Genomic DNA, 27,007 nt, shown 5'->3' on the forward strand with positions numbered 1-27,007 from the left:
GGGCACAAAGCATTTAAATGAAGGCTTGGAGCTGCCTGGTGAGCCAGTGCAAATCTCCAAAGAGGGAGCAGTGCTGCTGAACATTTGGTCTTTGGCTCTGAGCACTGTCCCCCTAGGGCTCTGCATCAAGGCATCTTCACAGCTTTTCCATAGCAGCAGCACCCCCCTGAAATGAGGTGAGACCCTCAGTGTGCAGTGCACCCCTGACACAGCTCTCCCTGCAGAGCCCCTGGCTCAGCCCCAGCCCTGCCCAAAGCTGTGCTTTCAGTCTGAGCTCTGCTGCCCAGCAGGACAGGGATGAGACATTCAGCCCCTTGCAGGGGAATTCTGTGCCAATCTCTGGCCATGCCACCTGCCAGTTGGCAGCTCCAGGATCTGGAGATAAAGCAGGAAACACAGGGGTTCAGCTGAGCAGCTGGGGCATGCATGTTTATTCCTCTATATGCACTTGGTTGCTTTGCCACAGAAAGCTCCCCATGGAGAACTGGTTGTGAATAAATGTGTGTGAAAATGCAAATTACAAAGTGCTGCCACTGCTTCTTGGATGAATTCTGATGGGCTGTAACTCAGCAGAAACAATCCCAGCACACCCAGCTACTCCCTGATCCCATGGATAGGAGAGGGGCTCTGGGCAGCACAGTGCATCCAGCTCATCCCAAAGCTGGGAAGTGCTCCTGGGCCCCCTACAGATGAGGTGCATGCTCAAGGAGCAGACCTAGAAGCTCCCAATCTGCAATTTTCATAAAAGCTGAGTTCACCAACCAGAGAGGATGACACAACTGAAATGAGCCTTTCCTTGCACTGAATGAGAAGGCTCAGGGCTCTCAAAGGGTATTAAAGGGATGAGCTGCTAATTCAGGTCTCCTCACAGATAGCCAGAGGGACCAGCTTAGTTATGATGCTAAATCAGGGGACACTGCCCTGCAGTGAGCCTGTCAGGTGACACAGCAGCATTCAATACTCTCCTTAGGAGGTTCTTGCTGTAATCTCAGGTGTTTGGAGCAGCACTCAGTACCAAGACTCAGACACCAGCCTCTCTCCACCATTTTCAGTTTGCCAGCCTCCCTCTGTGTGCAGGCTGCAGATGGTCAGCCTGGGATGGGACCTGGAAGCTGAAGGTGCAGCTGCACAGATGGTACCACAGCCCCTCCCCAGCCCCTGCAGGTGATCAGCCTCACCACAGCTCTGTGGGACATTTGAGCACACTGTTCAGCAGCAGTGAGCTGGAAGGAGAGGTCACCAGGTGTAAAGCATCCCTTGAAGATGCTGGTGAGCACTGTCAGCTGGGGCTCCACGGGGCTCAGGCAGCAGCAGAGAGCTCCAGCAGCACCAGCCTGCAAAGCCCAGCCCATATCTCTTATCACATGTGGAGATAACAAACAACACCACAGCTAATGAGGCCATTGGTGCCTGGGAGGGAAGAAGGAACAGTTACTCCAACAGAAAAGCACTTGTGCTCTCCCTACCTAGGAGGACAACACCTACCTTGCAACTCCATCCTGTATTTTACCTCAGCTTCTGACCACAAAACCCAGGTAAGCATCTTGGCATGCTCCAGGCAGCAATATACTGAGCACTGAGCTCAGCAAAAGCCCCGCTCACTTCAGTGACTCTGCCTAAATAAGTGGTAATTATTTTGTTGAGGTAAGGATGCAAAAAGCAGCTGGAAGCACAGGCTTGTCTAATCTATTTTTTATTTCACACACTTCAAAACCTGTCAAGGCCCTTTTCTTTTGCACTGCCAAGGCTCTTTTCTCAACTTCTAATTCATTTCTCATCACAAGCACTAGGAAGATAAAGGAGTTTGCACTGTTTGGGGCAGGCTGACAAGCTCCTTAGTGGACAGCTGCTGACAAAGATGTCAAAAATATAAATTGTTTCATCTTAAGAAAATAAACAAGAGAAGATTAAACATTGCCTTTAGAGATTGCTCTGCTCCCTACCAGAGGACGTGACTCAAAGCTTGGAAGAGGCAAAGTGCCTCAATACAAACTCACTTGCAGTCCCTGCATGGAAAAGCCTCCAAGGGCAGCTGGCAGGAAGCCCAGCCACCCCTGCTGGGGACATCATCCATAGACAAGAGAACCTGGTTTACAGTTTACTGGCCTTAAGCAGGTGCTCTCAGCATAGATGCTGGTTTAAGGCTGCCAAGGGGCACTTCACAAAACAAAACAGGAACACTGCTGGCTGAGGCCAGTGCTCCAGAAGGCCAGGACTGCCTCTTGATCCACTTTGAGACACCAAGTACTTGGTGACCCTCTGCTGCTCCTCTCAGATCTGACAGGATCCCAGTTCAGTGATGCTGATTCAAAACCAGAACAACCACTAAACACAATAACCACACAGGAGCTGTTCTCCAGCAGAAGAGATCAGAGGAAAGACAGCTTTTACTCCATTTACTCCTTTTCCCAAAGGCCAGCACTCCCCCTGCTGCATCCAAATGGGCCTCAAAAGCAAGTGAGCCACAATGGCACTGACATTTCCTCCCACAGGAGCAGCAGGTTCATTCTGCTTGCATGCAGGGTGTGTCACAAAGGTGGAAGAGAGGCACTTCCCTGCTTTCTCACCAGCCAGTTCCTCAGCTTCTGGGAGGGTTATTCCTCCCAGTCCATTTTGTGTCGATCTGCCCCACATTGGACACAATGATGGGAAGCATTTGAAGCGCTATCAAAAATGACATGGGCCTTATTTAACCTGTGTAATTCCCCTGAAATACATGGTGTCTCAACAGCAAAAACATGGCACAAAGTATGGGAAAAAGGCTCTTTCCCAGACTAGCAGAGGCAGCTGCCTTTGAGTTTCAATGTCAGACTTCTGAGCAGAGCTTTGTTCTTGATCCCCTGAAATCTTTTGGTTTGCAGAGCCAACAGTTTGATGTGTGCACCTTTGTCTGAACTCTGCTGCAACTGAAAAACTGAGCAAGTCACAACCCATCCACTCATTTTACCAACAGTTCTTTGGGGTTTTAGTTTTTCAGAAACTGCAATGGAAAGAGAGCCAAGTGGAGACCAAAGAAACAGATCTGATGTGTAACCAGATACCCAGAGACAACAGCCCAGAGTGTCTCCAGGTCCCCTTGCCTGGGTCTCAGCCCTGGACTGGCCCATCCCTCAGCTCCAGTATGAATCCCAGTGTTTTACAGTGTCACTGACAGCCCCAAAGCTCCTGCTAGCACCAGGCCAGGTGCTCTGGAGCTGGGTGAACACTTGGCTCTTGCAAGCAGGACAGGAGGATGCACCCCCAGAGCTCTTTCCCAGGGTATGCAGCTCAGCCAGGGGTGCAGGGCCAGTAACAGCCAGGCTCAAATGAGGCCATGGAGATAAAGTGAGATCTCCTACATGGACCCTCTCAAGAAGAAACCCTCCAGCCAGAAACTTCAGCATGTCCCATGGTATAAATCTCTGCCCAGGTTCAGGATTAGACTTCATGTGTTTGGAGTCCAATTCTGACATGAAAAGCCTCTAATGAGTTCCCTAGAGCTTCATCCACTTTCTCCATGTCAAATTTGGATCATAAACTGGAAAATAAAAAAGAAAGGTTGCAGTGAAAAGGCAAAACAAAGCCAATGCTAACAAGGACCAAGAGAAAAGGAAGAAGCAACATTTCCTCTAAGTGTAGCCACTCCTTTCCCCAGACCATGGCACTTCTGCTGCCACCTCCAAGCTGCCCTCAAAAGCATGAGGTGAACAAGACTGCAGGCAAGTGACACACTCCTGTCTGGTTCTGAGCATGCATCTGATGTGCCCTTTGATGTAGTGCTCTTCAAGGGGAACAACACTGACTTTTGGCTGAGCTTTGCAAAAACAGGCCTGATGTGGAGCTGTTCCAGACATGAGACAGAAAGGAGCTCATCTGATCATGAAGCAACAAACAGCAACACCTCTTTGGTAGAGAAAAGTGAGAATCTCCACATGCCAGTTCTGTGTCTCAGCTGGCTATGGTGTCAGGGAAAAAACCCTATTCACCCTACAGTTTACTTGAGATTTTAGGGGAGTGTAAAGATATCAATAAACATTCTAAAATGCCACTACATGGGTCTGTGTATTGTCACAATATCAGCTTCACTCATGTCTGCTGAGGGCCATCAGCTGCAGTGTTCCAAAACCTCTCTGAGGCTGTGGGCTGCACTCCCTATTAACATTTTAGCCACCAAGGGACAAAATGTAAGAAGTTTTGCCTCACAAGCAGTAGCTTGCTCTGGATTAGATGTACCAGCATCTCTCCAGTGAGCTGGAATTAGGGCAAACCCCCAGCCACACAACAGATTTTAAGTCCCCAAGCAAGGGAAAATGAAGAACAAATTAAATGCTCACTGCAAGCAGTTCACCAAACAAAAGAACAATGATAGTGTTTTTCTGCAATTCTTTTCATTTCTCCCAGCATAACTACACATCTTCTGGATACAATCTGTTTCTTTGCCAGGGCTTCAGCATTCTCCCTTGAATTAATGATGCTGGAAAATCTCCACTTTTCATAGGCTCTGATAGTCTCTGCTGAGCAGCAGAAGGCTGCACAATACTTGCTTATGCAATGACTGGTCCTGTGCCAGGAATAACAGCCTGTCTACTAGGAACAAGCAACTCACACACAAACCCCAAATACTTTTCTCATTAAACATCTGAATTAAGTGGCATAAACCCACCCCAAACCTACTACTCATACTGCACACTAATGTCAGAACTAACTCCAGAAGGAGTGAAATAATCCCACACCCTGGTCTATGAGAACAGTGACCATGAGCAGGGAAGGGTGGCACGTTCTTATTCACCACCTCCAAAATACTCTTGACTCTATCAAGAGCTCTCATTACAGGTCTAGGCAACAACAGGACACCTGGAGCAGTCAAAACACAGCTTGACCTGGAAAATACTTGCAGACAGGCAGTGCTTTGGCTACTTCAGCACTCTGCAGTCAGCTGGCAGCTCTCCTGTCTGCAGGTGTGAGCAGGTGAAGCCTCCTCTCATTTGCAAAGTGATCTGCACACACTCACCATCAGCACCTCTTCAAGGCTGTTCCATGAATATGCTTTTAAAGTGGTATCTGTATTTCCTTCCAAAGAATCTCTGAAGGCAGGAGGGTCCTGTAAAGTTTTATCTAATGTTGGAGGAGGAAGATCAGGTCTGTCTGAAATCAGTTTGGCTGCAATAAGGTGTAAGTCCAGATCTAAATTTTTGCTTCTACCAGGATGGAAATAACAAAGATCCCTGGGAGAACTCTTTCCCCACATTTGACCCTTGCCTGAGAAATAAACAACTGAATCACTGACACTTTCTTGTAGACCTCAGAATTCCATCCATTGCTACCTTACCAAACCACTGGTCCACTGGGACATCAGCCTTCCACCCTTGCTCACATTTTACTGGCAAAAGAAATAGGACACATCTATTTTACAGGAAAGCTCACTGTAAAGCTCAAACAGCAAAGAGATACAGACTGGACAGTTATCCTGACTACCAGCACCAGAAATTCACATTTCCTGCTCCATTCTGCCCTTCTAGAAGAGGTTTTCTGAAGAGCATTGAAAAATGAACTAAAGTACCATTTTAGGATCAAATACAAGTTAGACATACCTGGAGAGAAGAGCTGCACATGTATGGGACGAAAGCACCTGGTCAGGGAAAGATCCTACAGTTCTGTGCAAAGGAATGTTTTTCAAGTGATACTTTCTTGAACTTTTCTCTGATGTTATGCCTTGTTTTCATACAAGAGCACAAGTGTGGTTTTGACCCTGGAAGACCAGGTGAATTTCCACCTGCACCTCTCCACACACCATTTTGGACACCTACAGTACAGACTTCTCTGTCCTACCAGTATCAAAGGCACCTGCACTGGTGTTCTCAAAGGGGCAAATTTGGAACAAGGCTTTAGGCCAGTGCTTGTCTCTCTCTGCCAAAAGCAGGAAACTGTGGAGAGCCCTGAACCCACTGAAGAGCATGAGATTTATAAGCCCACACACAGTGGGATGGCAAAGAATGAAAAGAAATGCTGCAATCTGGGATTTTAAAAAAGTGACAAAAAAGTACAGATGTTAAAAACAGCTGCATCTCTCCTTAGTATCTGCCATCCCAGGGAAATAGATTGCTTAAGTTACTGAACTGAGGAATCTGCATTATCTAAGTGCATTTGCCCACTTAGCCAAGTACCAGGGAAACACAGCATCAATCAGCAGCTGGAATATCTCAGCCATGTAGGAAGGCAGCACTCAGGAACACTGAAGAAGAAAGAAAATAAGGTGAGTATTTTCATGCTAGTTTATAATAACCCTTGAGTTTATGGACTTTATAGCAGAAGTCACATTTCTTGCATTTTTCTTTTCCAGAGGGTTCTGGTTTCTTGAGCTTCATTCTCTTCCCAACAGAGCCATCTAGTGGGTGAGACCTGGTCTGTGAGAAGGAAATTTTGATTTCTCACACTGTAGTAATACACACAGCACGGGAAGGCTCTGGAAAGCAGCCTGTAACAAACTAGCATTCCAGTTACTCCAGTCAGAAATTGCTAAGTGATGTTTGTTTTGGCTGAGACTTTCCTACCAGTGTGAAACTCCCACATTTTTAACACTAAATTCACAGTATCTTTCTGAAGAGTTCATCCTAGACTCAGCCTCAACCCAAGGCCACAGTGCAAAGCTTTTTCTTTATGCAAAATCCAGTATCATCTTCAAAGCTGATAGGCATTAGAGAAGTTACTCCAAACTTCTTAAAGCAGATACAGTTTGTTCCATCAAATCTTCTGAGGAAAGTTACTGTTTCTCTCCAAAATTCGTGGTTGTCCCCCACCCTCAGTGCTGCTGAATGGCACATCCAGTGCTCCTGAGAGAACAGCAGCTTGGCATTGCTCAAGAAGAACAGGAACTTTTTAAAAGAGGTGAGCCAGCCAGCACCAGTGGAAATGGTCCCTGCTTGTGAGGATTGCCATCTTTTGGACACATTCCTCATGAGAGGTGCAAGATGACACTACAATGCTTTTAGAGTTAAGCTCAAGTATCCCTTACACAAATTCTAAGGAGGTTTTCCATTGCAAATATTTAGGATCACTACCACCCAGAAGAACATGCAGCAGGGCTTTCCCTGGAGATCAAATACAGCTTTATTTACACACAATTCAACAAGTTAATACATTAATTCAACTTTCCTGTCTGCACACAAGGGAGAGTCTTCACAGCATCCAGGCAGAAAAGCAAGAGCAGCTCTTTTGTGTGAGTACAGACTGGTAATTGACCCTATGCAAGTATGTGATTAGGTACACAAGGGTTACATTGAAACATTTCAACCATTTAAGTCAGTAAAAACAGCCATGCTACACTTCCATGAAGTTACAACTACATTTGGCTTCCTGCAGATCAGCTGATCTATACACAACTGTGTATAGATAATAAGATCAAAAGTTGAAGCTGATAGTGAGCTTTGTTCAAAAATCAGCATTTGCATTGAGTTGTGTTTAATGGATAACTATTTATAAAACTTTCCTCATACACCTGCACTGCCTCTCAAATCTACAAAGCATTTCAAACTTATCCTGGAAAATGCTTATTTTGTATTCTGTCATCTTTTCCCAGACACAGGGAAAAGCTGCTAAGAAAGTCAGAATAGATTTTTTCACTGCAAATATAGATTCAGGCTATCAAAGTTGTGTGCTCCTAATGAAAAATTCTCCCCATATCCAAAGAGAAAGATAAGAAATGCAAGAATACAAGTTCAATACAGATGGACCTCTATCTACTGTAGGTCCATATAAAGCTAAAGAACACAGTGCTCTGCTTCTCAGGAAGCTGCCCTGTTTTGCTGTATTTTCCATAAATGCAGCTGCTAATAAGATTTTATAATGTATGACTTAAAATTCTTCATTAAGAATGCCTTCTAATTCTTTAGAGGATAAATGACAGCAGGACTAAACAAGAAAAAGGAAACATAATGGTCTTCAAAAACCAATGCATCACACAAAGTGGTCAAAACCAGATATAACAAAGTCCACTATTTTCCAAAGCTGGCTTGAGTGTGAAATCAACCTACAGCGTATTTGCCCAAGAATTGTCCTGTCAGGTAAGAGCAGACGAGTTTTTGTCAGAAACATTTATTAAACAAAGCTGATACCAATGCACACAAAGTCAAGTTAACATCCCTAATAAAAAAAGCAATTTGGCCAAGACCAAAATTATCTTCGCTTCTGGAAGATGTTGCCACGGCCCATACCACGGCCTCTTCCTCTTGCAGCCACTGAAGAAAGAAAACATCAGGGATGACATGAATTTGACATACCTGCATATTTATCTCAACAACTGACAAGCAAAACATCAACAAAACTCAAGGTCTCTTGCTCAGAAGCAAAGAAATGCTCAGGAAGTGATGTGAGAGCACAAAGTGTTCTGTGAGAAGAACCAGAACCTAATGGTCCCACAGTCTGGCTCCTCAGCAGGTATTCACACATCTCATGTTCCTTCTGACACACAAATCTGTGTCACCCAAGAGATTTGGAACCCCACGCTCTTGCAAGGTTTTGTAGCACTACTCACTAAGTTACTCCCCCACACAAACGCTACTGAATACTGAAGTTCAGCAGGGACTTTGTGGCACATGACTGTTACTCAACTACCTAAGAACCAGAGGATGCCCTGAGGAAGGCACAAATGAGAGGAACTACAGAAAAGGTAATAATTACAGCTTCCCAGTAGCTTTGTAACTAAAGCTGTTTTCCTACAACAGCTCAACAAGAACACCTGAATCCTACCCTAAGCAATTCAAAAGCTGGTGGCCACAACTGCAGGAAAACAGAACTCTTAAGTTTGACAGAAAGGCTCTGTTTAACAAGACTACTCACTACCTCTAAATTATTTAGCATCAATACTACACGTTCAGGTAACTGGGACAATTTGACTCTTGACTCTCACTCTAAGATAAAACATTCAGAAAAACACTGGATGAACCAGTAATCTTTTAACTTCTTACTGCTTAATCTCCTCAGTGACAGAGATGAATTTTCCAGTTCTACAGAAAAATAGGGGGAGGGACCATGAACAAACTGTACATACCTTGAGCTTTGAGAATAGCTGCTTTCCCTCGCCCAGCTCCAGAACCCTGGTTTTTATTCTTCATGCTCTTTAGCATAGGAGCATTCTTTAACATATCTGGTAAGATGAGAAACCGTATCTTGCTGCCCCTGATGTACACCTGCTCGAGCTGTGCCACCCGTCCATCTCTGTATGTCACTGTTATGTTGGACATCTGGAAGGGAAAAATCAGTCAGTGCTCAGACAGCCCTCAGCTGTGACACAAGGCATCATGACAGAACTCATTCACACACACCCAGGACTTTTGCTTTCTCACCAGTTTACAAATTAGCTTTATCAGCATCATTATTTTTGTTTTCTTATATGCAAATAGTTTTAATAAAGCTATTTTAGTACTAACTATAAGGAAAGCATGCTGATTTCAATGAGCACTTGCCTGAAGTCAAAGTTAGGCCCTCTTGGAATGACTACAGCAATTGTATTAAATAAGCTTCAGATTCTTAAATCAAGGGGTTTTTATTCTTACACTCAGTGGCTTTAAACAAAGAACTCTGGAAAACACCGTTCACAAGACAGACTTAAAATCTCTGATCCTACTGACAGGGATGCCCAATCCTACTCTGAAACTGGAAATAAGCTCTGGCCTCTTTGGAGCATTCTGTAACACTGAATCCACTTCACCACGGTAAAAAAAGAGCATCAGTACAGTTTTTTTTTAATCCCAGAACTAAAAGCAACACTCTTTTAATAAAGTTCTCAGCCTTCCAAGGCCCAGATCAGCCAACCTTCCCTCCATCCTTGTGAAACAAAAGATACCTGACAATTCATGTTGTCCTCAGCTTCGATAAGTTTGCCTCGATAAACTTCTCCTGTGTTGGTCTCGCAGGTCACGATGTGGCCCTCGGCCTCGTGCAGGACCTTGATTGGCACTCCAATCGACATGGCTGCAGTGCTGTGGCTCTACACCTGAGGCACAAGGAAAACAAAAGCTTTTATTACAAAGAAAGATGCAGAATAAGCTCCAATTACACAATCCATCATCCCTTCCAGTAGTGTGAAGAACCAATTTTCTCGCATTTTTAACACGTGTTTTGACCACGCATCAATAACACTTCTCTAGAGACGTGCCCATGTAGACGTTAAACATCAGCAGCCAGTCTTTTCCAGGTCTCTTCTGGGAAATTCACTTTCAAGGACTACAAACGAGCGGTTACTCGTACCTCCACGGGAAGGGCCCCAGGTGGATCCCATAGCGGTACGGCCCCTGCGAGCCCCGCGGGCAGCGCGGCCGCGCTCGGGGGCGCAGCGCCAAGCCCCGGGCCCTTTCGTGAGGGAGCCGAGGCCACCCCAGCCCTCCCACACCGCACCGACCCGACCCCCTCCGGCCCCTCAGGGGATGCGGCACCGCCCGGGCACCTCCCCAGACCGCCCATGGAGCGAGGGTGCCCCACAGGGAGCCCAGAGCACCACAAGGAGCGGAGAGCCCCGGGCCGCACTCACCGCCCGCGCCGCTCTCCCCTAATGGCCTCCGCCGCCTCCCGCCCTGCTCCGCGCGCCGGAACCGGAACGAGCGCGGGGGGCGGCGCGGCCTCGTCCCGCCCGCTCCCGCCCGGGGCCAGCCCGGCAGCCCCGCGGTGCCCCGGCTCCGGGGCAGGGCTGCGCGTCCCTCGCCCGCCGTGTCATGCCCCTGCCCGCCCGCACGCCCCGCCGCTCTCCTCGCCGCCACGGCGCGGGGCAAGCGCGCCGGGGCCCGGCCCCCCTCAGCCCCCGCCTCCGGGAGGAGCCAGCGCCGGGCCCCGGGGCCACGCCGCCGGCTCGGCGGGGCCGGCAGTGAACGGGCGGCGGGTGCCGCCACCGCCATGAAGAGCCCCCGGGAGGCCGGCGAGCCGCCGCCAGGTCAGTGCGGCCCGTCCAGCCCTGCTCGGGCCGGCGGGGCCTCTGCGGGCAGGGGGCGGCGGGGAGGCGGAGTCCGCCCCGCGGAACGGGCCGGGGAGAGCGCCCGGCGGGCGGCGGGGAGCGGGCGGGGAGCGCGGGCCCCGCCGGAGCTCCCGCCGGCCTCCTGGTCCTGCCGAGCCGCGGGGCTGCGGGTTCGGCCTTAGCAGCAATGGGGAATTGCCGGCTCCGTCGGTAAGGTCGGGGCGGCGGGAGCTGGCCAAGCACAGGAGGGTTCGCAGGGTGATTTACAGGCACGGCATAGACGGGCTGGTCTCGCCTCGGGACAGCCACAGCCATCGCTGAAGAGCTCTCGGTGTGTTGGGAAACAGGTGACTGGAAGCTGGGCGGCCAAGAAAACTTGTTATTGCTCTCTGAAGCTTTCACGTGGAAAACACGTACTCCGTGGTTAATGTGGGACTTGGTACATGAATTTAAAAGACTGAATATATCAACTGGTATGCCATTCTTTAAAGTCATGTTTAAACAGGGGCACAACTAGGAAAAATATAACAACATTATCTAAAAAGTTCTATGAATCATATTACCCCAAAACTAAATGAGTCCACGTGATGTCAAATGCATTTTTATTCCCATCATAAAATGTAGAGGACCTTGTTAACAAAACTTCTCAAAGGCCTTTTCTAGATCAAAGGTTATTGAGAAAAGCCCTTTGTGATTAACGCGCTTTGGTCAATGCTGAAGTAGCAGTGACAGGCACGACTCTTCAAGTCCTGCTAGTGGTGAAACTGAAACCTCCACGTTGCCAGCTCCATAAAAATAAAAAACTGAGGCAGAGGATGGAGCTTGTACTTTGGGACTTTTTGGCAGAGATTATTAATTTTCCCTCTCCTGAGGTTTTGACGGAATTAATACAAAAGAACAACGGTGCTACTTGCGAGTTTTAACTTGTTTTGTTTAAATTCTGTAAATTACCATCCCTGAGAAAAAAAGACATCTATAGAAATCTGTGGGGTTTTCTAAGAGATTCCTGCCCAGAGATCCTGGTATGTTTTCTCCCAGCTCGGTTTAACTCCCCTTGTGGCACTGAAGTACAATCAGACACAAGAGAAAAGATGAATACTTGTGTCTTACCTGCTGTTATCCAGGAGGAGACACAGCTTCAATTGAGGGGTGGTGGGTACATCACCCCATTAAAAAAAAAAGGAAACTTCCAAGGGAAAAGGGGTGGAAAGCCAGTGATCTAGGTATAGAACAATAAAGGAGTATGAGATTAAACCAAATTCTTATCTGTACAGAAATACTAAATGTATGTTCCCCTAAGAAAAAAAAAATCCACCTGCCAGTCAGACAAAACCACTTTGCTAAGTTTCCATGGTTGTAGTGCTGAGAACAGGCTGACTTTTAGTGGCATGGAAAAACATTCCTGTATGGATTGACATTGTTTGTGTCCTGCTCACACAGTTGACTGCATCCAGCTGAAAGTGCCCGTGATTCAGCAGCTGTACCACTGGGACTGCGGGCTGGCCTGCTCCAGGATGGTGCTTCAGTAAGTGCCTCTCAGAGTGGGAAATGCCATTCCATGGGGAGGGCTAGCAGGAGGCAAATCCCAGGGAGAAGAGGTGTGTTGGAGCAGCCCTGAGTTCAGTCTTAGGAGAGCAGCAGTTTTTGAGGTACCCTTGGACAGTGACTGCTGCTTGGGCCTGACCCAGCTCTCCAGCAGAAGCAAGGGAAAACATAAACTGAAGTGAACTTTGGACCCTTTTGAATAATTGACTAATTACACAGATGCAGAATAGCTAATCAGCTCTGAACTTTGCAGGCTGGCATGCATAAGCTCATAGAAAGTGTTGCCTTTCCTGTTGTTACGATTAAGAAATCATAGTTAGCTGTGACTCATCTGATTCCTTTCTGTGTTTTCAAGTGATGGGTAGGTGTATCCCAGTTTATGAGTGTGTGCTGTACCTGTACTACCTCTGTCCTGCTGAGCCCCAACCTGTGGGATGAGTGTTTGTGTTCCAAGAGTAGTTTCAGCTTCAAAATTGTGTTGCCCTCTGGGGGTTTTTTTGTTTATTTTTGGTTTTTTGAACTAGTAGCTGTCCTGCTGAACTCCTCTTTCCTTCCACAGAGGAACATGAGCTTAGGTGCAGGAGAAATACCTATTTAGATGTCCACTTAGTAGATATGAAGCAGAAGATTTTCATTTCTCTCCATCCCTTCTGCCAAGACGTTAGTCCGTGTGCTGGTAATTTCCCATCTTGACTACTGTAACCTCTATTCCCTTTACCTCTTTGCCACTCCAGTCTGCCCAAAACTCAGCTTCCAAGATTAATCTTCTTACCCTGCTGATCTGACCTTGTTTGCCCTGCATCCTCAATTCCAGTTGCTTTTTATTTTTTATCATTTACTTCCATTTGTTTTCTTACTTTCAGAACTCCCTGTAGCTACCTTGCTCTGCCCCTTTGCAACCTGTCCCAAGCTTCCTCCTGACTTCCATCTCCCACTTTCTTCCTTTTGTGTCATCAGTGCCTAAGACAAGCTTCCTTTGAATATTTACTGAATTCCTTTATGGCTCCTTCTTTTAAAATCCATCTATTGTGTGAAGGAAGTTTTAGTCTTTAACTCTCTTTTCTGTGTTGGCTCTAATACTCTTGTACATTACACTGTAAACCCTTCAGGACAGAGTTCTATACCAGCTTGACTCTGGTACAGCACCTGTACACTTCTAGCACTCTAAAACAGTCAAGGCACCACACATTTCCAACTTTAAAAAGTCAGCAATAAATCCAGTTAAAAATTCCCTATTCCCTTCCCTTAAATTTCTGTCTCCTTTGTGGGTTGGTTTGGTTTTTTTTTTGGTTATTTCTTAGCCAAGCCTGTTGTTTCAGTTTTTATGTGCTGTGATGTAGAGGCTTGGACTACAGCACACATTTTGCTTCTCTTAAGATCTGTGCTTCCCTTCCCCTGCCTTTCTTGATACTGTAGGTACCTGAATCATTTGGACAATGATGAGTTTCAGAAAGCCATCCAGGAACTCCAGTTAACAAAGAGTATCTGGACTATTGACCTGGCCTACCTAATGCGGCACTTCGGAGTTAAGCATAAATTTTGCACCCAGACACTCGGAGTGGACAAGGGCTACAAAAATCAGGTCAGTATTCTCATCTACAGGGGGAGAGCAGGCAGCTTTAAAAGCCCTGAGTGTCATGCTGTAAAAGCTCTGGTGTCTTACTGACAGTCAACCACAGTTAATTTGACCTACTGCCAAAATTGGCACAAATCTGTTCCAAAGGCAGTATGATCCCATATTGATTCCATCTTTTGAATTTTTGAAAAGTTTGCATGTAGTGTTCATGAAAGGTTCCAACCTATTTGACAGCCTTGGAGACTGAAGCCCTGTATTTATCTACAGAACAGGTACAGCCTGGGCAGCAGCAGTGTTTAGCTTCCACACTTTCCCCACCACCGTGCCTCAGCCTTGACCTGGAAGATCCACCTCTAGAGGTGAGAGGGGAACTCAGCCTCCCATCCACTGAGAGCTTGGCCTCTCCAGGGCCTGTAGCAGTGGTGACTTTATTGCAAGCTCCTGCCCAGTTTCCCCTGGGAAACCAGACAGGCTTCTGTTATGTAGGCAGCTGAACAGCCACAGGATAGAAACTGCAACAGTGACTGACCAGGAGCAAATTTAATTTATAATTCAGAGCAGAAATCCTTGCCTTGTTTCCAGCAAACTAAGGGACAGATCTTTTATCCCATAGCCAGAGCTCTAACTTATGCAGGCTCTTGCTAGCAGACTCTAAGTGGTGGATTACCCAAGGTAAACACCATTCCAGTTCAGAACTTCTGTTATTTCCACAGTCATTTTACAGGAAGCACTTTGACACAGAAGAGAATCGAGTGAATCAGCTCTTTGCACAAGCCAAAGACTGCAAGGTGCTGGTGGAGAAATGGTAAGCTGTTTTCTTTCTCTTTGGAGATTCTGTGGGCCTCTGCTTTTCTTGGAGGCACCAGGCTAAATCACTGAAAGAGACTGAAATCAAGCCCTAAGCCTTTTTTTACCAATTAGTGTCTTTCTCCTATAGCTGTCTCAAAAAACCTCATGCACATCAAGAGCTAATAATGAAGTTTGAAGAAAAATTAGTCATGATGCAAAGTGATAAGAAAATGCTGATGGGAGCTGACTGTGTTTTGAATTTGGTTATCCATTACACTTAGGCAGTAGGGAGTGCCTACAGCACTCTAATTGGCCATTGTTGGAATTAAGGAGAATGCTGTGTGGGTACAGAACTCATTGTTCCCAGAGCGACACAAACATTATGGATCTCTGTTCCCAGACAAACATGCAAATTTAAAGTTAGCATAGGAGCTTTTGCCAAGGAGACCATGAAATAAGGAACTCCATGAAAGAACTACAAACCCAGAAGAAATGGAAAAACTGCAGAATCTTCATAATCAGCAGTGAAATTCGACTGGGGAATGACTAAGCATCCAACTTGAGCTGCATCCCTTTTTATAGGGAAGCTGGATTTGGATCCCTGCTGTCAAAGTGGGGTAAATGATTAGTGGTAAGGAAAGAAGAGAGGATATGGGGCAGCCACAATAACATTTGAATGCTGGAGCATAACTTATATTTAGCAGAGTCAAGTGTCCTTTCTAACACGCATGTCACCTTCACTTTAACTGATAATAAGCTGTGACAGGACAGAAGGGACACACAGTCTCTCTTGCTTTTGCAGTCTTTAGACCGTGGCCTTGATCAAGGCAGGGACAGAGGGCACATTTACCTGTGCAGTACTGAGTCTGGGGCATCAGAGGGGGGAAGGATTAAATACAAAGCACATGAGTTCAGCCAGGTGGTGCACACAGCACAGACACCTGGAACTGATCCAAGAGATGAGTTTCTGACGCATATGGAACACACCATCTGCCTCAGAGAGGGACAGCTTTCAACAGATGAGGTTATAGGTGATGTTTGGTGAACACTTACTCTCTGTAGAAATAAAGCCTAAAATATGAGGCAATTCAAAACTTCAGCTAGGAGGATGACAGTCCTGAGTGACAGAGGCATACCTGGGTACATCTTAATTTGGTTAGTGGTTACACAACATTTAACCACTCACTCAATACAGATTTGGTGTTTCAGAGATAAGCTTTGCTAACAGCAAGAGAGAACATTTCACTTAAAATTTGCCTACAACAGAAGTCCCTCAAGTTACTGAGTGAGTTGCCAGTTCCTTTAATTCTGTTCTCTGGGGCATCTGATGTGTCATCTCAGAATGTGTTACTGCAGAATCCAGAGCTGTTGCTCTGCACTTCAGCAGCAGCAATAAAATGAAAAGGCTGTGAATGCTACAGGTTCTGTCAGGCTTTGTCCATAGCAAAGCCTGCAGGGTTTAACACTAAAGATCTGTACCTGTGATAAAGAAGTTTATCTATAGTGTATCTATCAAGTGCCAGCTGCACTGTCCACCATAGGCACTTTGTTTACACCAGCCTCTTTCAATAAGTGTGTGTGTTTTTTTCCTTGCAGCACAGTAACTGTTCAAGACATCCAAAACCACCTGTCCCAGGGCCACGTCGCCATCGTCCTTGTGAACGCAGTCCTGCTGCTGTGTGACCTTTGCTCAAGTCCTGTCAAATACTGCTGCTTCCTTCCCATTGGACAGAAGTGCTTCTGCAGGAGCCCTGACTACCAGGGCCATTTCATTGTGTTATGTGGCTACAACAAAGCCTCAGGGAGTATTTACTACAACAACCCTGCCTATGCTGACCGTGAGTAGCCTGTCCCTGATTCAGCCAGTGCATTCCTAACGAGAGACACAGAGCCACAGCTGGAGCTCCCCTCACAGTGCACAGGCATCTTAAGCATCACTGCCCAATTTGTCAGAAGGGGTTTTGCCACATTAATTAGATCAGTGCTGCATTTTGGGATATGATTTATTTGAAGAATTCACATAGGCATTCTAGCAATTGGCTTGCCTGGCTTTCAGATGGGTTAGTGAGAGATGCTGAAATGTCTGTGTGCAGAATATAGCAGAAGGGCCAGTTTGGTACCTGTCTGCAGCATTACTTCAGGGAGCTCTCTAAGGGGAAAAATCTACCTGAATAAAGCTGTAACCTAAGCTGCTGGGTGTAGTCTCTATACTACTGTTACATCCCATGTAAGAACCTTTCACTGGCAAATCCTGCATTTTTTCTAACATGTTGTTCCTCCTTCCAGGAACATGCTGCACCAGCATCAGTAACTTTGAGGAAGCCAGGACAAGTTATGGCACGGATGAAGATATTCTGTTCATCTACACAGACAGCTGACACCCACCCAGACACTCCTGCTCCTTCCTGCACAGCCTGCAGGGCAGCTGGCTGCTCGTCTCAGGACTCCCCTGCACACACCTCACTCCTGGACTGCAGTGGGACCTTCACCAAGGGAGGCTTTACAGACATTGACAGGACTATATTGCAATGCTGTCCCTACCTTTTCCTTTTTTTTTTTTGGTTTTTTTTGATTTTGCAATATCTGTCTTTGGTTTTTTTCTTCCCCTAATTTTCAAAATTGCACATCTGACAGCAGTTCTAAAATACAGGCCCAAAGCCTGTTCACTTTCAGCTTATTTTCAAATTAAACACATAAGAAAAAAAAGCACCAAATTTATGAATTTCAACACTTGGTAATATTTGCATAGGTTTAGGTAAACAAAGGAAAAAATAGAAAATACCTGTTTCTCTCTCTGTCAAAGCATGAAGGGCTGGTCTTCATACAAAACCTATGGATTTGAAGTTCAGCAGGATATTGTAAAAGGAAAAAATTACTAATTTAAACCATCTTTAAATAACAAAAAAAAGCCTTGCTGGTTCATCAGTATTGTCTGCAATGTAGGAAACTTCCCATCTACCAAATTCACAGAGATTTAGCATTTATGCAACTGCAATACTGGAATTACTCCCTTGCACTACAAACTCAGTCTCTTTTGGCTAAATCCTCGTGGATGACTGCTCAGAGCTCCACATTGCTCCAGAACATTAAGTGGAAAGATTTTATTTGCACTTGGAAGTCTTTACTGCTCTTTGCAAAAAGCTCTGAATGTTATGCCACACACATGGGCCAGTTTCTGCAGAATCCATTCTAAATATGAACATTCTAAATATTTAAACTTAGTAAGCAAATGCAGAAAATTATCATCCACACTAATGGTATATATTTTGTGTGTAAAGTGTAAATATCTGACCGCATCTACTGCATTGTATCTAAAATGCTAAATCATAATTTGAGCCAAATTTTGCTGTTAGTATTAGTTCAGTGACATTCTCAGAAGAGCTAAAATCAATTAAGGAAAGAGGAAATACAAACATACCTTCTACAAGTAAAAAGGCAGGAACTTAGATTGTTCTAGCTCTTATACTGCAGCTGTATGTGGATTAAGTTGTTGCTATATGGAGACATTAAGTGAAATTGGTAACACCCATTCATAGCCCTTTCCTCTGTTACCTGAGGAGCACTCTGAAGTGTAAGAAAAACCACTTATTTCAGCTTCATCCATCCTAATTTCTTCCAAGTCTCAATCTTCAGTCCTGCCTGTATGAACGTGAGTAGGAAAACCAGCACTGACATAAAACTAGGAAAATTTGCACTGAAGACAGAGGTCCCACATCTCTGGCATGGTTTTAGGAAAAGAACTGTTCAAGTTCTGAAACTGTGGATATAATAAATAGAAATTCTCCTTTCAGCATAGAAAAAGAAAATGTTTATCTTGGTAAAAAAATTTATCAGTTGTTGACTAACTGAAAAGTACACAGTGTTGACTAAGTACTTAGTAGAGTCAAGAGTGCTCCTTTCTACAAAGGCAAAAAATAGTAACAGAACATCTAAAATGCAGTAAGCCTTAAAAAACCCAAACAAAAGCGTGTGACAGGAAGCTTTGTGTGTCAAGTTTTGATTATCATTGGTGAAGTTTAAATACATTCTGGCAGTGATGAGCAACAGGGAGGATGTGATTTGTGGAGAACTGGTCCATCAGTGCCACCAGCAGAATCCTTCCAGAAGAAAGGTACAAAACCTGTTGAAGGTAATGCCTTTCAACTCTCCAAAGTGAACAACCACAAGACTCCCGGTCTGGGAATTTTTATGTCCAGGGCCAAAATCGTGATGTTTGATTTTAAGAGAGTGTATTATCTCTGTTAATAATTAACAGGTATGGAAGCTACAGGCTGTTAGAGTACCCCCTTAACCCATGCATTTTCAGGTAGGTAGTTCATTCAATACCATTAAACTGCCACAGGATTTATCTTAGAGCAGGCTTGATTAGTTGAATAAAACCAATTCTTACAAAGGCTTGTCATTGGCATTCAGCATCTTACTGTTTCCATTGCCAAAAGGGAATCCTGGGTGTATAGGAAACATGAACTGAAGGGCAGGCTGAGTGTGCTGAAGTGCACACACAGGTGTAACAATACTGACAGGTAAGTGTTGGGTACCCAGGGTTTAAATGCTTCAACAAAAGTGAAAGATAAAGCTGTCTCAGCTAGTGCAGACAAAGGGGAGGTCCAGTATGACAGCAGGATCTCATACAGCTGCCAAATGGAAGATGGCTGTGAGAGATGGAAACACAAGGGAGAAGCAAAAGCCCAGTGAAAAGACTGAGTATGTGACACAAATTCAACTGAAAAAGCATCTGCACAAGCATCCAGAACACCTGCATTTTCTGAAATTTTGTTTCCTATTACAAGATTGTCTATCAAAACACTCTGAAAATGTTCTGTTGCTTTGTTTCTGTCAGGATGTCAATAGCAAAGGAAGGGGATTTTACATGCAGGGATTTTATACATAAATATATTTTTATTTGTAATTAAGCCATTCTCAATAAAGGTTAAGCTCACAAATAACCTGGTAACATAATGTAGCAAGTGCATTTATTAACAAATTTATTAGAAATAATGGTTTTGAAAATCTGAAATTGTAATTCAGAAAAACAAAAACAAGAGTTCAACTATTTCTTACTATTACTAGCTACAATTTCATAATTGCTGGGCTGTAAATTGTATTCAGTCTGCATTGCCTGAACACCCATTGCCATCACCCAAATCATATGAAGCAAAATTTCAGAATACTAGCTAAGAATACTGAATATACTACTAAAGTTTGAGTACTACCTAAGAACAGCAAATGTAGCATTGGTACCTTTAGTCCAGAGCTGGTTTGTGTACTCTGCAGCCACCACATCCTACTGGAGTGCAGCCCCAGGGAAGGAGTCTTCCTTCCCCATCCTGAGCTTTCTGTTCACAGTGAAAAGCAGGCAACTGCCCCAGCCTTGCCTGTGCACTGGCCAGGGTCTCTATTTCTGCTTCCCTTCAGGGCACTGAGCTTCAGAAGATACCAAAGCATCTCCCTGAGCAAGACTTCTGCACCTAGAAGGGGCCCTGCAAAGACAGCTCCAGCTGTGGTTGTGTAAAGGCAACAGAACCAAAGCAGTCCTGCTTTACAGCACCCACAGACCTTCACCCAGCTGGGATGTTTGGTACATTACTCAGCTACACCTGAACTGCATCAAGTAGTTTGTAAGCAGAAAAAGCAAACAAAACCCAGATGAAAACAATTTCTGCCTCATTTCTCTGTAAATTATGCATTTGGGCAGAGGGTAAAAACCAGAAAGCAGAAACAGATGTACAATGCAAAGCTTAAAAACATAAAAATTTTCATGTCCTCTGAATTCATCCCATCAACTCTTCCACAGTACACTGTATGTCTATCTACTCTAGAGAGATAGACATAAACACTGGATGTATTTCCAGCAAGGAACAACTTTAGACTCATTAGTGTAAATGACAAACACTGAAGAAGCCATTTCAATTATTTTATGTAACACAGTTCTGACTCCTATTATTTAAAATTGGTTACATGAAATTAAACTGACAACATTAAAACAGCAACACAGGAAAGCTATAATCCAACAGTAACTTGGAATTTGGCTTGTAACATTTGAGTGTAATGAGATGCTCTCTCTTACTCTTTGATGATATTGGGTATAAAGAAAGGCTGGATTGCTTCAGCAAGCTTTTCTGCATACATTTCATATCTACCAGTCATCTGGAAAAGAAAAATCAAAGCTTCAGTTCTTTCAAGTAAGCTACAGAAGTATTTCAGTAGAAAATATTTATATCTACTGTTTGGTTTTTCCTATGACAATATATGATTTAATTGTCCCAAACATCAAAACCATAATTCCCTCAAAATCAGTATCTCCAGTGCCTCAGCACAAACTTTTTTTAATAAGAACTTTTTTTATGAAAACTTTTTTTTTAATGAGAGAACTCATATTATGTTGCCTAGGACTGTATTTCTATCCAAAAAAGTAGTTCCACCCTGAAAAGTCCAACTTTTAAATGAACACCTTCCTGTTTTGCAGCTCTCCTTCAGTGACAGTCATGTCCACTGACTTCCTACTTACTACAGCTGTTCTGGACAGCTGAAAGCTGAGTGTGAAAGGTGGACTTGCTTTCTTATGCATTGACAATTTTTTAAGTTATGTCAGTGAAGGCAGAGGAGTCTCTGTGATTAGGGCTTCATGTCATGTCCTTGACAACAAAGAACCCTGCTGCCAGCAGTAAGTTTGCATCTATGCCACTGACATTGCTGGGGTTACTCTTATTTCACCCATTAATAATACAAAATATCTGTGGTTTGGGCAACAGAGCAAGTGCTGGAAGTGCTGCAATACAGCACCTGATGTGGTGCCATTGTCCTCCTCTGAGTGCACAACCCACAATATTTGGGCAAATCACTTGATTTAATTGGTTTAACCCCTTTGCTGCTCTAAGTTTAGCAAAGACATTCTACTAAATGTCCCTTTCAGGCACCACTGGGTGCAAACTGCAGATACCAGAGCAGGTTAATGCAGCTCCCCCTTGCTGTTAAAGAGGGTGAGAAAACCTGTGACCACTGTTCCTCATTCCCCTCAGCAAGAACCACCTCTGTTTTGGCCACAAGTGAGAGGAAAAGGAAACAGCTCTCCCCTGTCACATAAACAAAACCACAGCTGTGCCTTAAGTGCCAAAAGCCAACAATAGCACTCCACACCATCAACATGAAATAAAGGTGCTGAAAGCACAGGAGTTGAAGACAACAAAAAATACACAATTCTACACACATCAGCCAAAGGGCAGTGTTTTGCTTTTACTGTTTGTTTTTCCTAATCAGTCCAATTGCTTTTGTTCAGATAGCCCTGCTAAGGGGGTAAAGCAATGCTCCATGTGCTTCCTGACACACCAAGCCTCTGCTCTGCACTAAGGGGCTCAGAGTCGTGGCAAAGCAGAACCAAATGCGTGCCTGATGTGGAAAGCTAAGAATCCTTCAGCACAACTTAATTCCATTATGGCAACAACCACATGCCTACCACAGGCATCTGTAAAATAACAAATGCAATTCTGTTCCAGAAGATGACCAGAAATTACTTCTTGGTTTTAGTCCCTATGTATGGATTAGCAATATTAGCAAAGAAATTGTGCTGTAGATAGGAAATTACTATTTTTTCATTATAAAGCTTATTTAGCATTTCAAATCCACAGCGATTTTTCATTTTTATGTCAAACTGACATCAAAACACATTGAGTATTGCACCACACTGTAATGAACAACAGGCAAATAAAGCAGCTCTATAAAATAAATGTCTGTTTGCAGTAGCATGATGTTCAAAAACTGACACTCCTTGCAAATGATTACTTATTTTAAATACCAGGTGATCCCTGAAGAACCTACATATATTGCACAGCTGCTAGCCAGGAGTTCTGGTCTATTTTGTTAGGATTCAAATCATGCTGATCTTAAGAGTGCCTAGGAAAAACTTCTAGTCCTTAGCAGAACTGAGAACTGGAACAAAAGATCTGTCTCCACAGAAGCAAACAAGATGTTTTCTTCATCAACAAAGCCTATTTCCAGAGTTGCCACTATTTTTCTTTTTTTGTTCCAATAGGATCTTTGTGTGGCCTGTTGTAAACTTGATCAGAATAAAAAAGGAGAATCATTTGTTTAAAAAATAATAATCTGCTTACTCCACGAAATCAGTATATAATACAGCACCCCACACAGCTTGGACTGGCACAACTGAAGGGTTAGCAAGCTGCTGTGCTGAAGCAGCCATTTCTTCAACCAGCACTGCTGCTGGACAATTAAATCCAATTATGCCCTCTGGAAAGATGAACCAAATTAGCTTTACCTCAGAATACAAAAAAATAGTAATAAATAAGGTTTGTTAAAGCCATATGGAGTGGCTTGCAGCTATCTTAATCTGATTTAGATAAATTCAAACGTGTGTTAAGATGTTTCAGAGATGAATATATACAGTACATAGTTCTTTCTCTGTAGTTTCAACATATCCACAAATTCAGGAAGTTAACCTTGCAAGAATTTTGCCTTCAGAAAGTTCTCAAGCTTGTGGGTTTGGGTTTTCACTACATTTCACCCAAACTGACAATTAAGAATATATACCATGTTAGGTAGAGGCAATGAGCCTGGCTCAGCTCAGCACAAATGGCTGCACTCACTGCATAAGGAAAGCAAAACTCTTCCCCAGCGATCCTCAGAGCTGCTGCCAATCCACAGTAAGGTCCTGAGGCTGGGGTTTTCATCTGAAAGCTACTGGCCTAGTTTCCCTGAATTTAGCTACTCCTTTTCCAAATCTATTTATGCTTTTGGCCTCCATAACATCCTGTTAAATTGCTTCAACAATTTAAGCTCTGAACTGCTAAAAAATAAAAAAGAAAGGCTGCCTTTTAACTATTGTAACATCATAGAATTGTGGAAATCCAGAGCACTGGGAATATTTCTCTGTCTGCTCTGGGGTGCCCTGACCCCCAGGGGAGCACTGACTTTGACCCTCATTCATGGAGAAAGTTTCCTAGACTACAAGATAGACTGGAATCCACAAAAGTGTGAAACAGATTATAGAGAGCAGTGCAGGTGGATCACTGGGTGAGAAATTGAGGTTTTGGGATTTTTAGTATGTAGTGGATGGAAGCAAGATGGAGGGCACAGGGTGTCGTCCTGGGTTTCTTCTTCATGCTTCTTCTTCCTTCTTCTCCATGGGTTTGGGTGGCATTTGGTAATTGGGCAGAAAAGTCTGCATTGGGGGCTCTTTGGGATCAGTTATTGAGGTAAAAGGGAAAATAATCCAGGTGTCAGCTCTTAATTGGATAGTTTAGTCTTAAAAGACCTTGTAACAAGAGATTGTTGGTCATTTTGTGCCTTCTAAAGAAAAGCTTCTAAAGAAAAGTAGTGAGACTGTTTTACTGATAAGAAATAATAAACACTTGAGTCCAAACATGAAACACTGTCTCGAGTGCCTTCAATCCAGACCCAGAGAAACCCACAACCACACAGAATCATTATCAAAGCTTGTTTGTTCTAATATTTTATTTCCTTTATAGTCAGGCTTACCTTAAAATTCCACTTGTCACTGACTTGCCTGCAGAGGTTTAGGTCCATCTCTGCCACCAGCAGCCCGTCCTGAGTGCGAGACAGCCCCGGGGTCCTGCTGCCGTCCGGCGCAGCCACGTAACTCGAGCCGTAGAAATGGCCCAGCTCGTGGTGTGCTGAGAGAGATTTTTAAAAAGCATAAATTGCCATCTGCAAATAGGTTTGTAACTTAACATGCAGGGTCCCACCAAACCTGACTCCGTTTCTTGGGGACTCACTGTCCTCTAGGCAAGATAATCAGCTTGAAGAGTCACAGCACGATCCTAGAATAACTCCAGTTTTGGCCAGTTATAATTTTCATGCACAGAACACCATGAAGTTATCAGGAAAATCTCCCTGCATTGCTTTTCAAATAATGCACCATTATGCTTTCCCATTATTAATTCCCATTACTTATTCCCATCATTGCTTTTTACTTTGCATTTAAATGAATTCTAATTGTCAAATTATACATTTTCAAAACAGAGATACACCCATTCTATTTTCAATAAAAGGTCAGAGGTGAAAACACTGGGATTTGAGACACAGAAAAGATGTTATTTCATATTGCACAACTCTTGAGTTGTGCCAAAAATCAATCACATTTGTTGTACTACTAAGCCATGGATTCCACTGACCTTTCTCATGCAGCTGCTAAAAACACTTTGCTCCAGAACTGGCTAAGAAAGGCTCAGGCACACTCTGGATGGAGCCACAGCTTTCACAGCACAAATTAACATGTGTTTCAACATGTAAGTATATACAAGAAAATCTCATACTCCTCATTGATAATTCTCTTTAACTTCCAGCAAATCTGGGAACTGGTAGTGAATGTGATTTCTGATCTTACCTTTTCCACCATCTCCAGAAGTAAAGGCATTCTTGTAGTATTCCTGTGAAATAAGAGGAATCCATAGGTGGCAGTATAATTCCGTTTCATTCAAGAAATCCTTGCTAGTCTATCATATTTTGGGAGTTTATATAAATCTACAAATATTTTTTTCTGGCACACAATCAGCACTGTCTAAAGGGAGTCATCAGAGGGGCCTAGTTTCTGTGATGGATAGCATAGAACACAAGGTCTTTTTGTATCACTGCCTGTTGCTCATACACTTTAGGGACATGCCTTGTATCCATTTCACAAGTTTAAAGAGGCAAAAGAGGAGATATTTATCCAAAGATATCTTTTCAGATCACAAAAAAAGGCAAACATATTCACATAGCAGCAAGAACAATTCTGGATTTTTGCAGGGAATCTAATTTTAAAAATATACACATAGTGTAATTGGACTAGTCTGAAGGTAAGAATGACTTATTGCATGCACTATTAAATTTCATTATAGAATTTTACAGTCCAGAAAGAGATATTAGCTGTAAAACAGCCACAAGTTGTTACCACTGACTTAAGGGTGCATTAATTTTTCACTCATTTTTGCTAAAAGAATAGCAGAGAAACTGGGAGACTTAGCAAAAGGGCGGGTGCCTATTACAAAGATTCAATTCAAGAACAGGAAACAGCTGCAACCAAAAGTAGGCTGCCAGCAACAGAGGCAGCTCTCAATCTCTTCCTCACTGTCCATCTTCAAATCACCTCACAAACCCCAGGACAGTGGTTACCCAGGAAGGGAACCCATGCATTCTAGTGCTCTCAGTCCCTGCCTTGAACAGACCCCTGCTCGAGGCAGGCCTGAACGGTGGAATGAGTGAAGCCAGGAGGATACAAACCGTTCCCACTCTGTTGATGGGGCACGTGAAGCAGTGATTGGCTATGGCAGCGTTCCTGGCTTCGATGGGCCACAGCGCCTCACTGCAACACACACAGACAGAAAACTGTTCATTGACTGACACTCCAGGGCTGCATCTGCACCCTCACTGCCTCCCACTGCACGCTTTCTGGCCAAGCAGCCACAGTCAGCTTCGAGGAAATCAAGTCACTCGAGTGCAATTAGTGTTAATGTGCAGAAGATTAATCTCAAGGGACAGTTTACACCGGTCCACTCTGGTTCAAGAGGCCTGATAATCATAAAATTGCCAACAGTTTAAAAAAAAATTCTGAGAAAAGGGTATCTCAGCTTGGTTCTGAAAACTGCAATTTCATACCACGCTCCTTAGGTGGACAATGCAAGCTGGTACAATAAGCCTGAACATGACCACGACCTACTATATAGCAAAAAATATTACATAAAAAATCAAAATAAATTCTCAGTTTTCAGAGCACCAGCTGGATGCTGGTGAATGCTGTCTCAAAGACAGGAGAGCTGCTGATGTACAATAAAGCTCTCAAAGAGAATCAGTTACTGGGAGGAGACTGGAAGGCCACAATTCCTGGTGGAGGAGAATGCAGGCTCCCTTCTGAAGACAAAACAAGGAGACTACACTTCCAAGAGCTCAGCAAGGTGCCTTTTAGGCCCCAGTGAGGGGCTCAGAAGTTCAGTTAACCCAGAAAGGGAACAATGGCACAGATTAGTTTGTGTCTTACCTGAGTGCCCCTATAGTGGCTGAAGGGTTAAAGATGATCTCTGCTCCATTCATGCTATACATGAGCCAGTTCAGAGGGTGGTGGCGCCCGTAGCAGATGTTCACAGCAATTGTCCCAAACTGTGTCTGAAACACTGGGTGTCCTGTATTTCCTTCCATATAGTAAGTAGACTACAAACAAACAAAAG

At 44.1% G+C, this 27,007-nt stretch overlaps 3 protein-coding genes across 5 annotated transcripts in view; 1 reads left to right on the top strand and 2 right to left on the bottom strand.

The window, feature by feature from the left end:
- Positions 1-7,068: 7,068 nt before the first annotated feature.
- On the bottom strand, positions 7,069-10,631 carry SNRPD3 (small nuclear ribonucleoprotein D3 polypeptide). The gene is made up of 4 exons (XM_066562078.1): positions 10,505-10,631; positions 9,821-9,970; positions 9,026-9,218; positions 7,069-8,213 (listed from the first exon to the last, which is right to left on the bottom strand). The coding sequence occupies exons 2-4, from the start codon at positions 9,944-9,946 to the stop codon at positions 8,152-8,154; spliced, it is 381 nt and encodes a 126-aa protein (XP_066418175.1). The 5' UTR covers positions 9,947-9,970; positions 10,505-10,631; the 3' UTR covers positions 7,069-8,151.
- A 166-nt stretch (positions 10,632-10,797) lies between these two features.
- Positions 10,798-19,785, top strand: GUCD1 (guanylyl cyclase domain containing 1). 3 transcript variants are annotated; one of them, XM_066562212.1, is made up of 7 exons: positions 10,798-10,900; positions 12,362-12,446; positions 13,883-14,048; positions 14,315-14,401; positions 14,756-14,847; positions 16,428-16,669; positions 17,118-19,785. In XM_066562212.1, the coding sequence occupies exons 1-7, from the start codon at positions 10,864-10,866 to the stop codon at positions 17,207-17,209; spliced, it is 801 nt and encodes a 266-aa protein (XP_066418309.1). In that variant the 5' UTR covers positions 10,798-10,863; the 3' UTR covers positions 17,210-19,785. The 3 variants fall into 3 exon arrangements, with proteins under 3 accessions (XP_066418309.1, XP_066418310.1, XP_066418311.1); XM_066562214.1 differs by lacking the exon at positions 10,798-10,900 and adding an exon at positions 13,026-13,142; XM_066562213.1 differs by lacking the exon at positions 14,315-14,401.
- The window catches only part of UPB1 (beta-ureidopropionase 1), a 29,654-nt gene continuing 22,357 nt past the window's right edge, over positions 19,711-27,007 (bottom strand). The window contains exons 6-10 of the mRNA XM_066562211.1: positions 26,821-26,990; positions 26,067-26,148; positions 25,192-25,234; positions 24,324-24,478; positions 19,711-20,978 (exon numbers count right to left, since the gene is read on the bottom strand). Of these exons, the coding sequence (XP_066418308.1) occupies positions 20,895-20,978; positions 24,324-24,478; positions 25,192-25,234; positions 26,067-26,148; positions 26,821-26,990 (534 nt within the window). The 3' untranslated portion in view covers positions 19,711-20,894. The remainder of the gene's footprint in view (positions 20,979-24,323; positions 24,479-25,191; positions 25,235-26,066; positions 26,149-26,820; positions 26,991-27,007) is intronic.

Source organism: Molothrus aeneus, chromosome 18 (assembly GCF_037042795.1).
Source record: "Molothrus aeneus isolate 106 chromosome 18, BPBGC_Maene_1.0, whole genome shotgun sequence".
Taxonomy (NCBI): Eukaryota; Metazoa; Chordata; class Aves; order Passeriformes; family Icteridae; genus Molothrus; species Molothrus aeneus.

What these genes read in the sequence shown, in the direction of transcription:
- GUCD1 (XM_066562212.1), top strand. Translation starts at nt 10,864, where the DNA reads ATGAAGAGCCCCCGGGAGGCCGGCGAGCCGCCGCCAG. An exon ending in ACAAGGGCTACAAAAATCAG is followed by an intron (nt 14,049 to 14,314) that starts GTCAGTATTCTC and finishes TCTACAGAACAG; the next exon opens with GTACAGCCTGGGCAGCAGCA. An exon ending in CAACCCTGCCTATGCTGACC is followed by an intron (nt 16,670 to 17,117) that starts GTGAGTAGCCTG and finishes TCCTCCTTCCAG; the next exon opens with GAACATGCTGCACCAGCATC.
- SNRPD3 (XM_066562078.1), bottom strand. Translation starts at nt 9,946, where the DNA reads ATGTCGATTGGAGTGCCAATCAAGGTCCTGCACGAGGCCGAGGGCCAC. An exon ending in AGGACAACATGAATTGTCAG is followed by an intron (nt 9,219 to 9,820) that starts GTATCTTTTGTT and finishes TTTCCCTTCCAG; the next exon opens with ATGTCCAACATAACAGTGAC. An exon ending in AGCTATTCTCAAAGCTCAAG is followed by an intron (nt 8,214 to 9,025) that starts GTATGTACAGTT and finishes TTCTTTCTTCAG; the next exon opens with TGGCTGCAAGAGGAAGAGGC.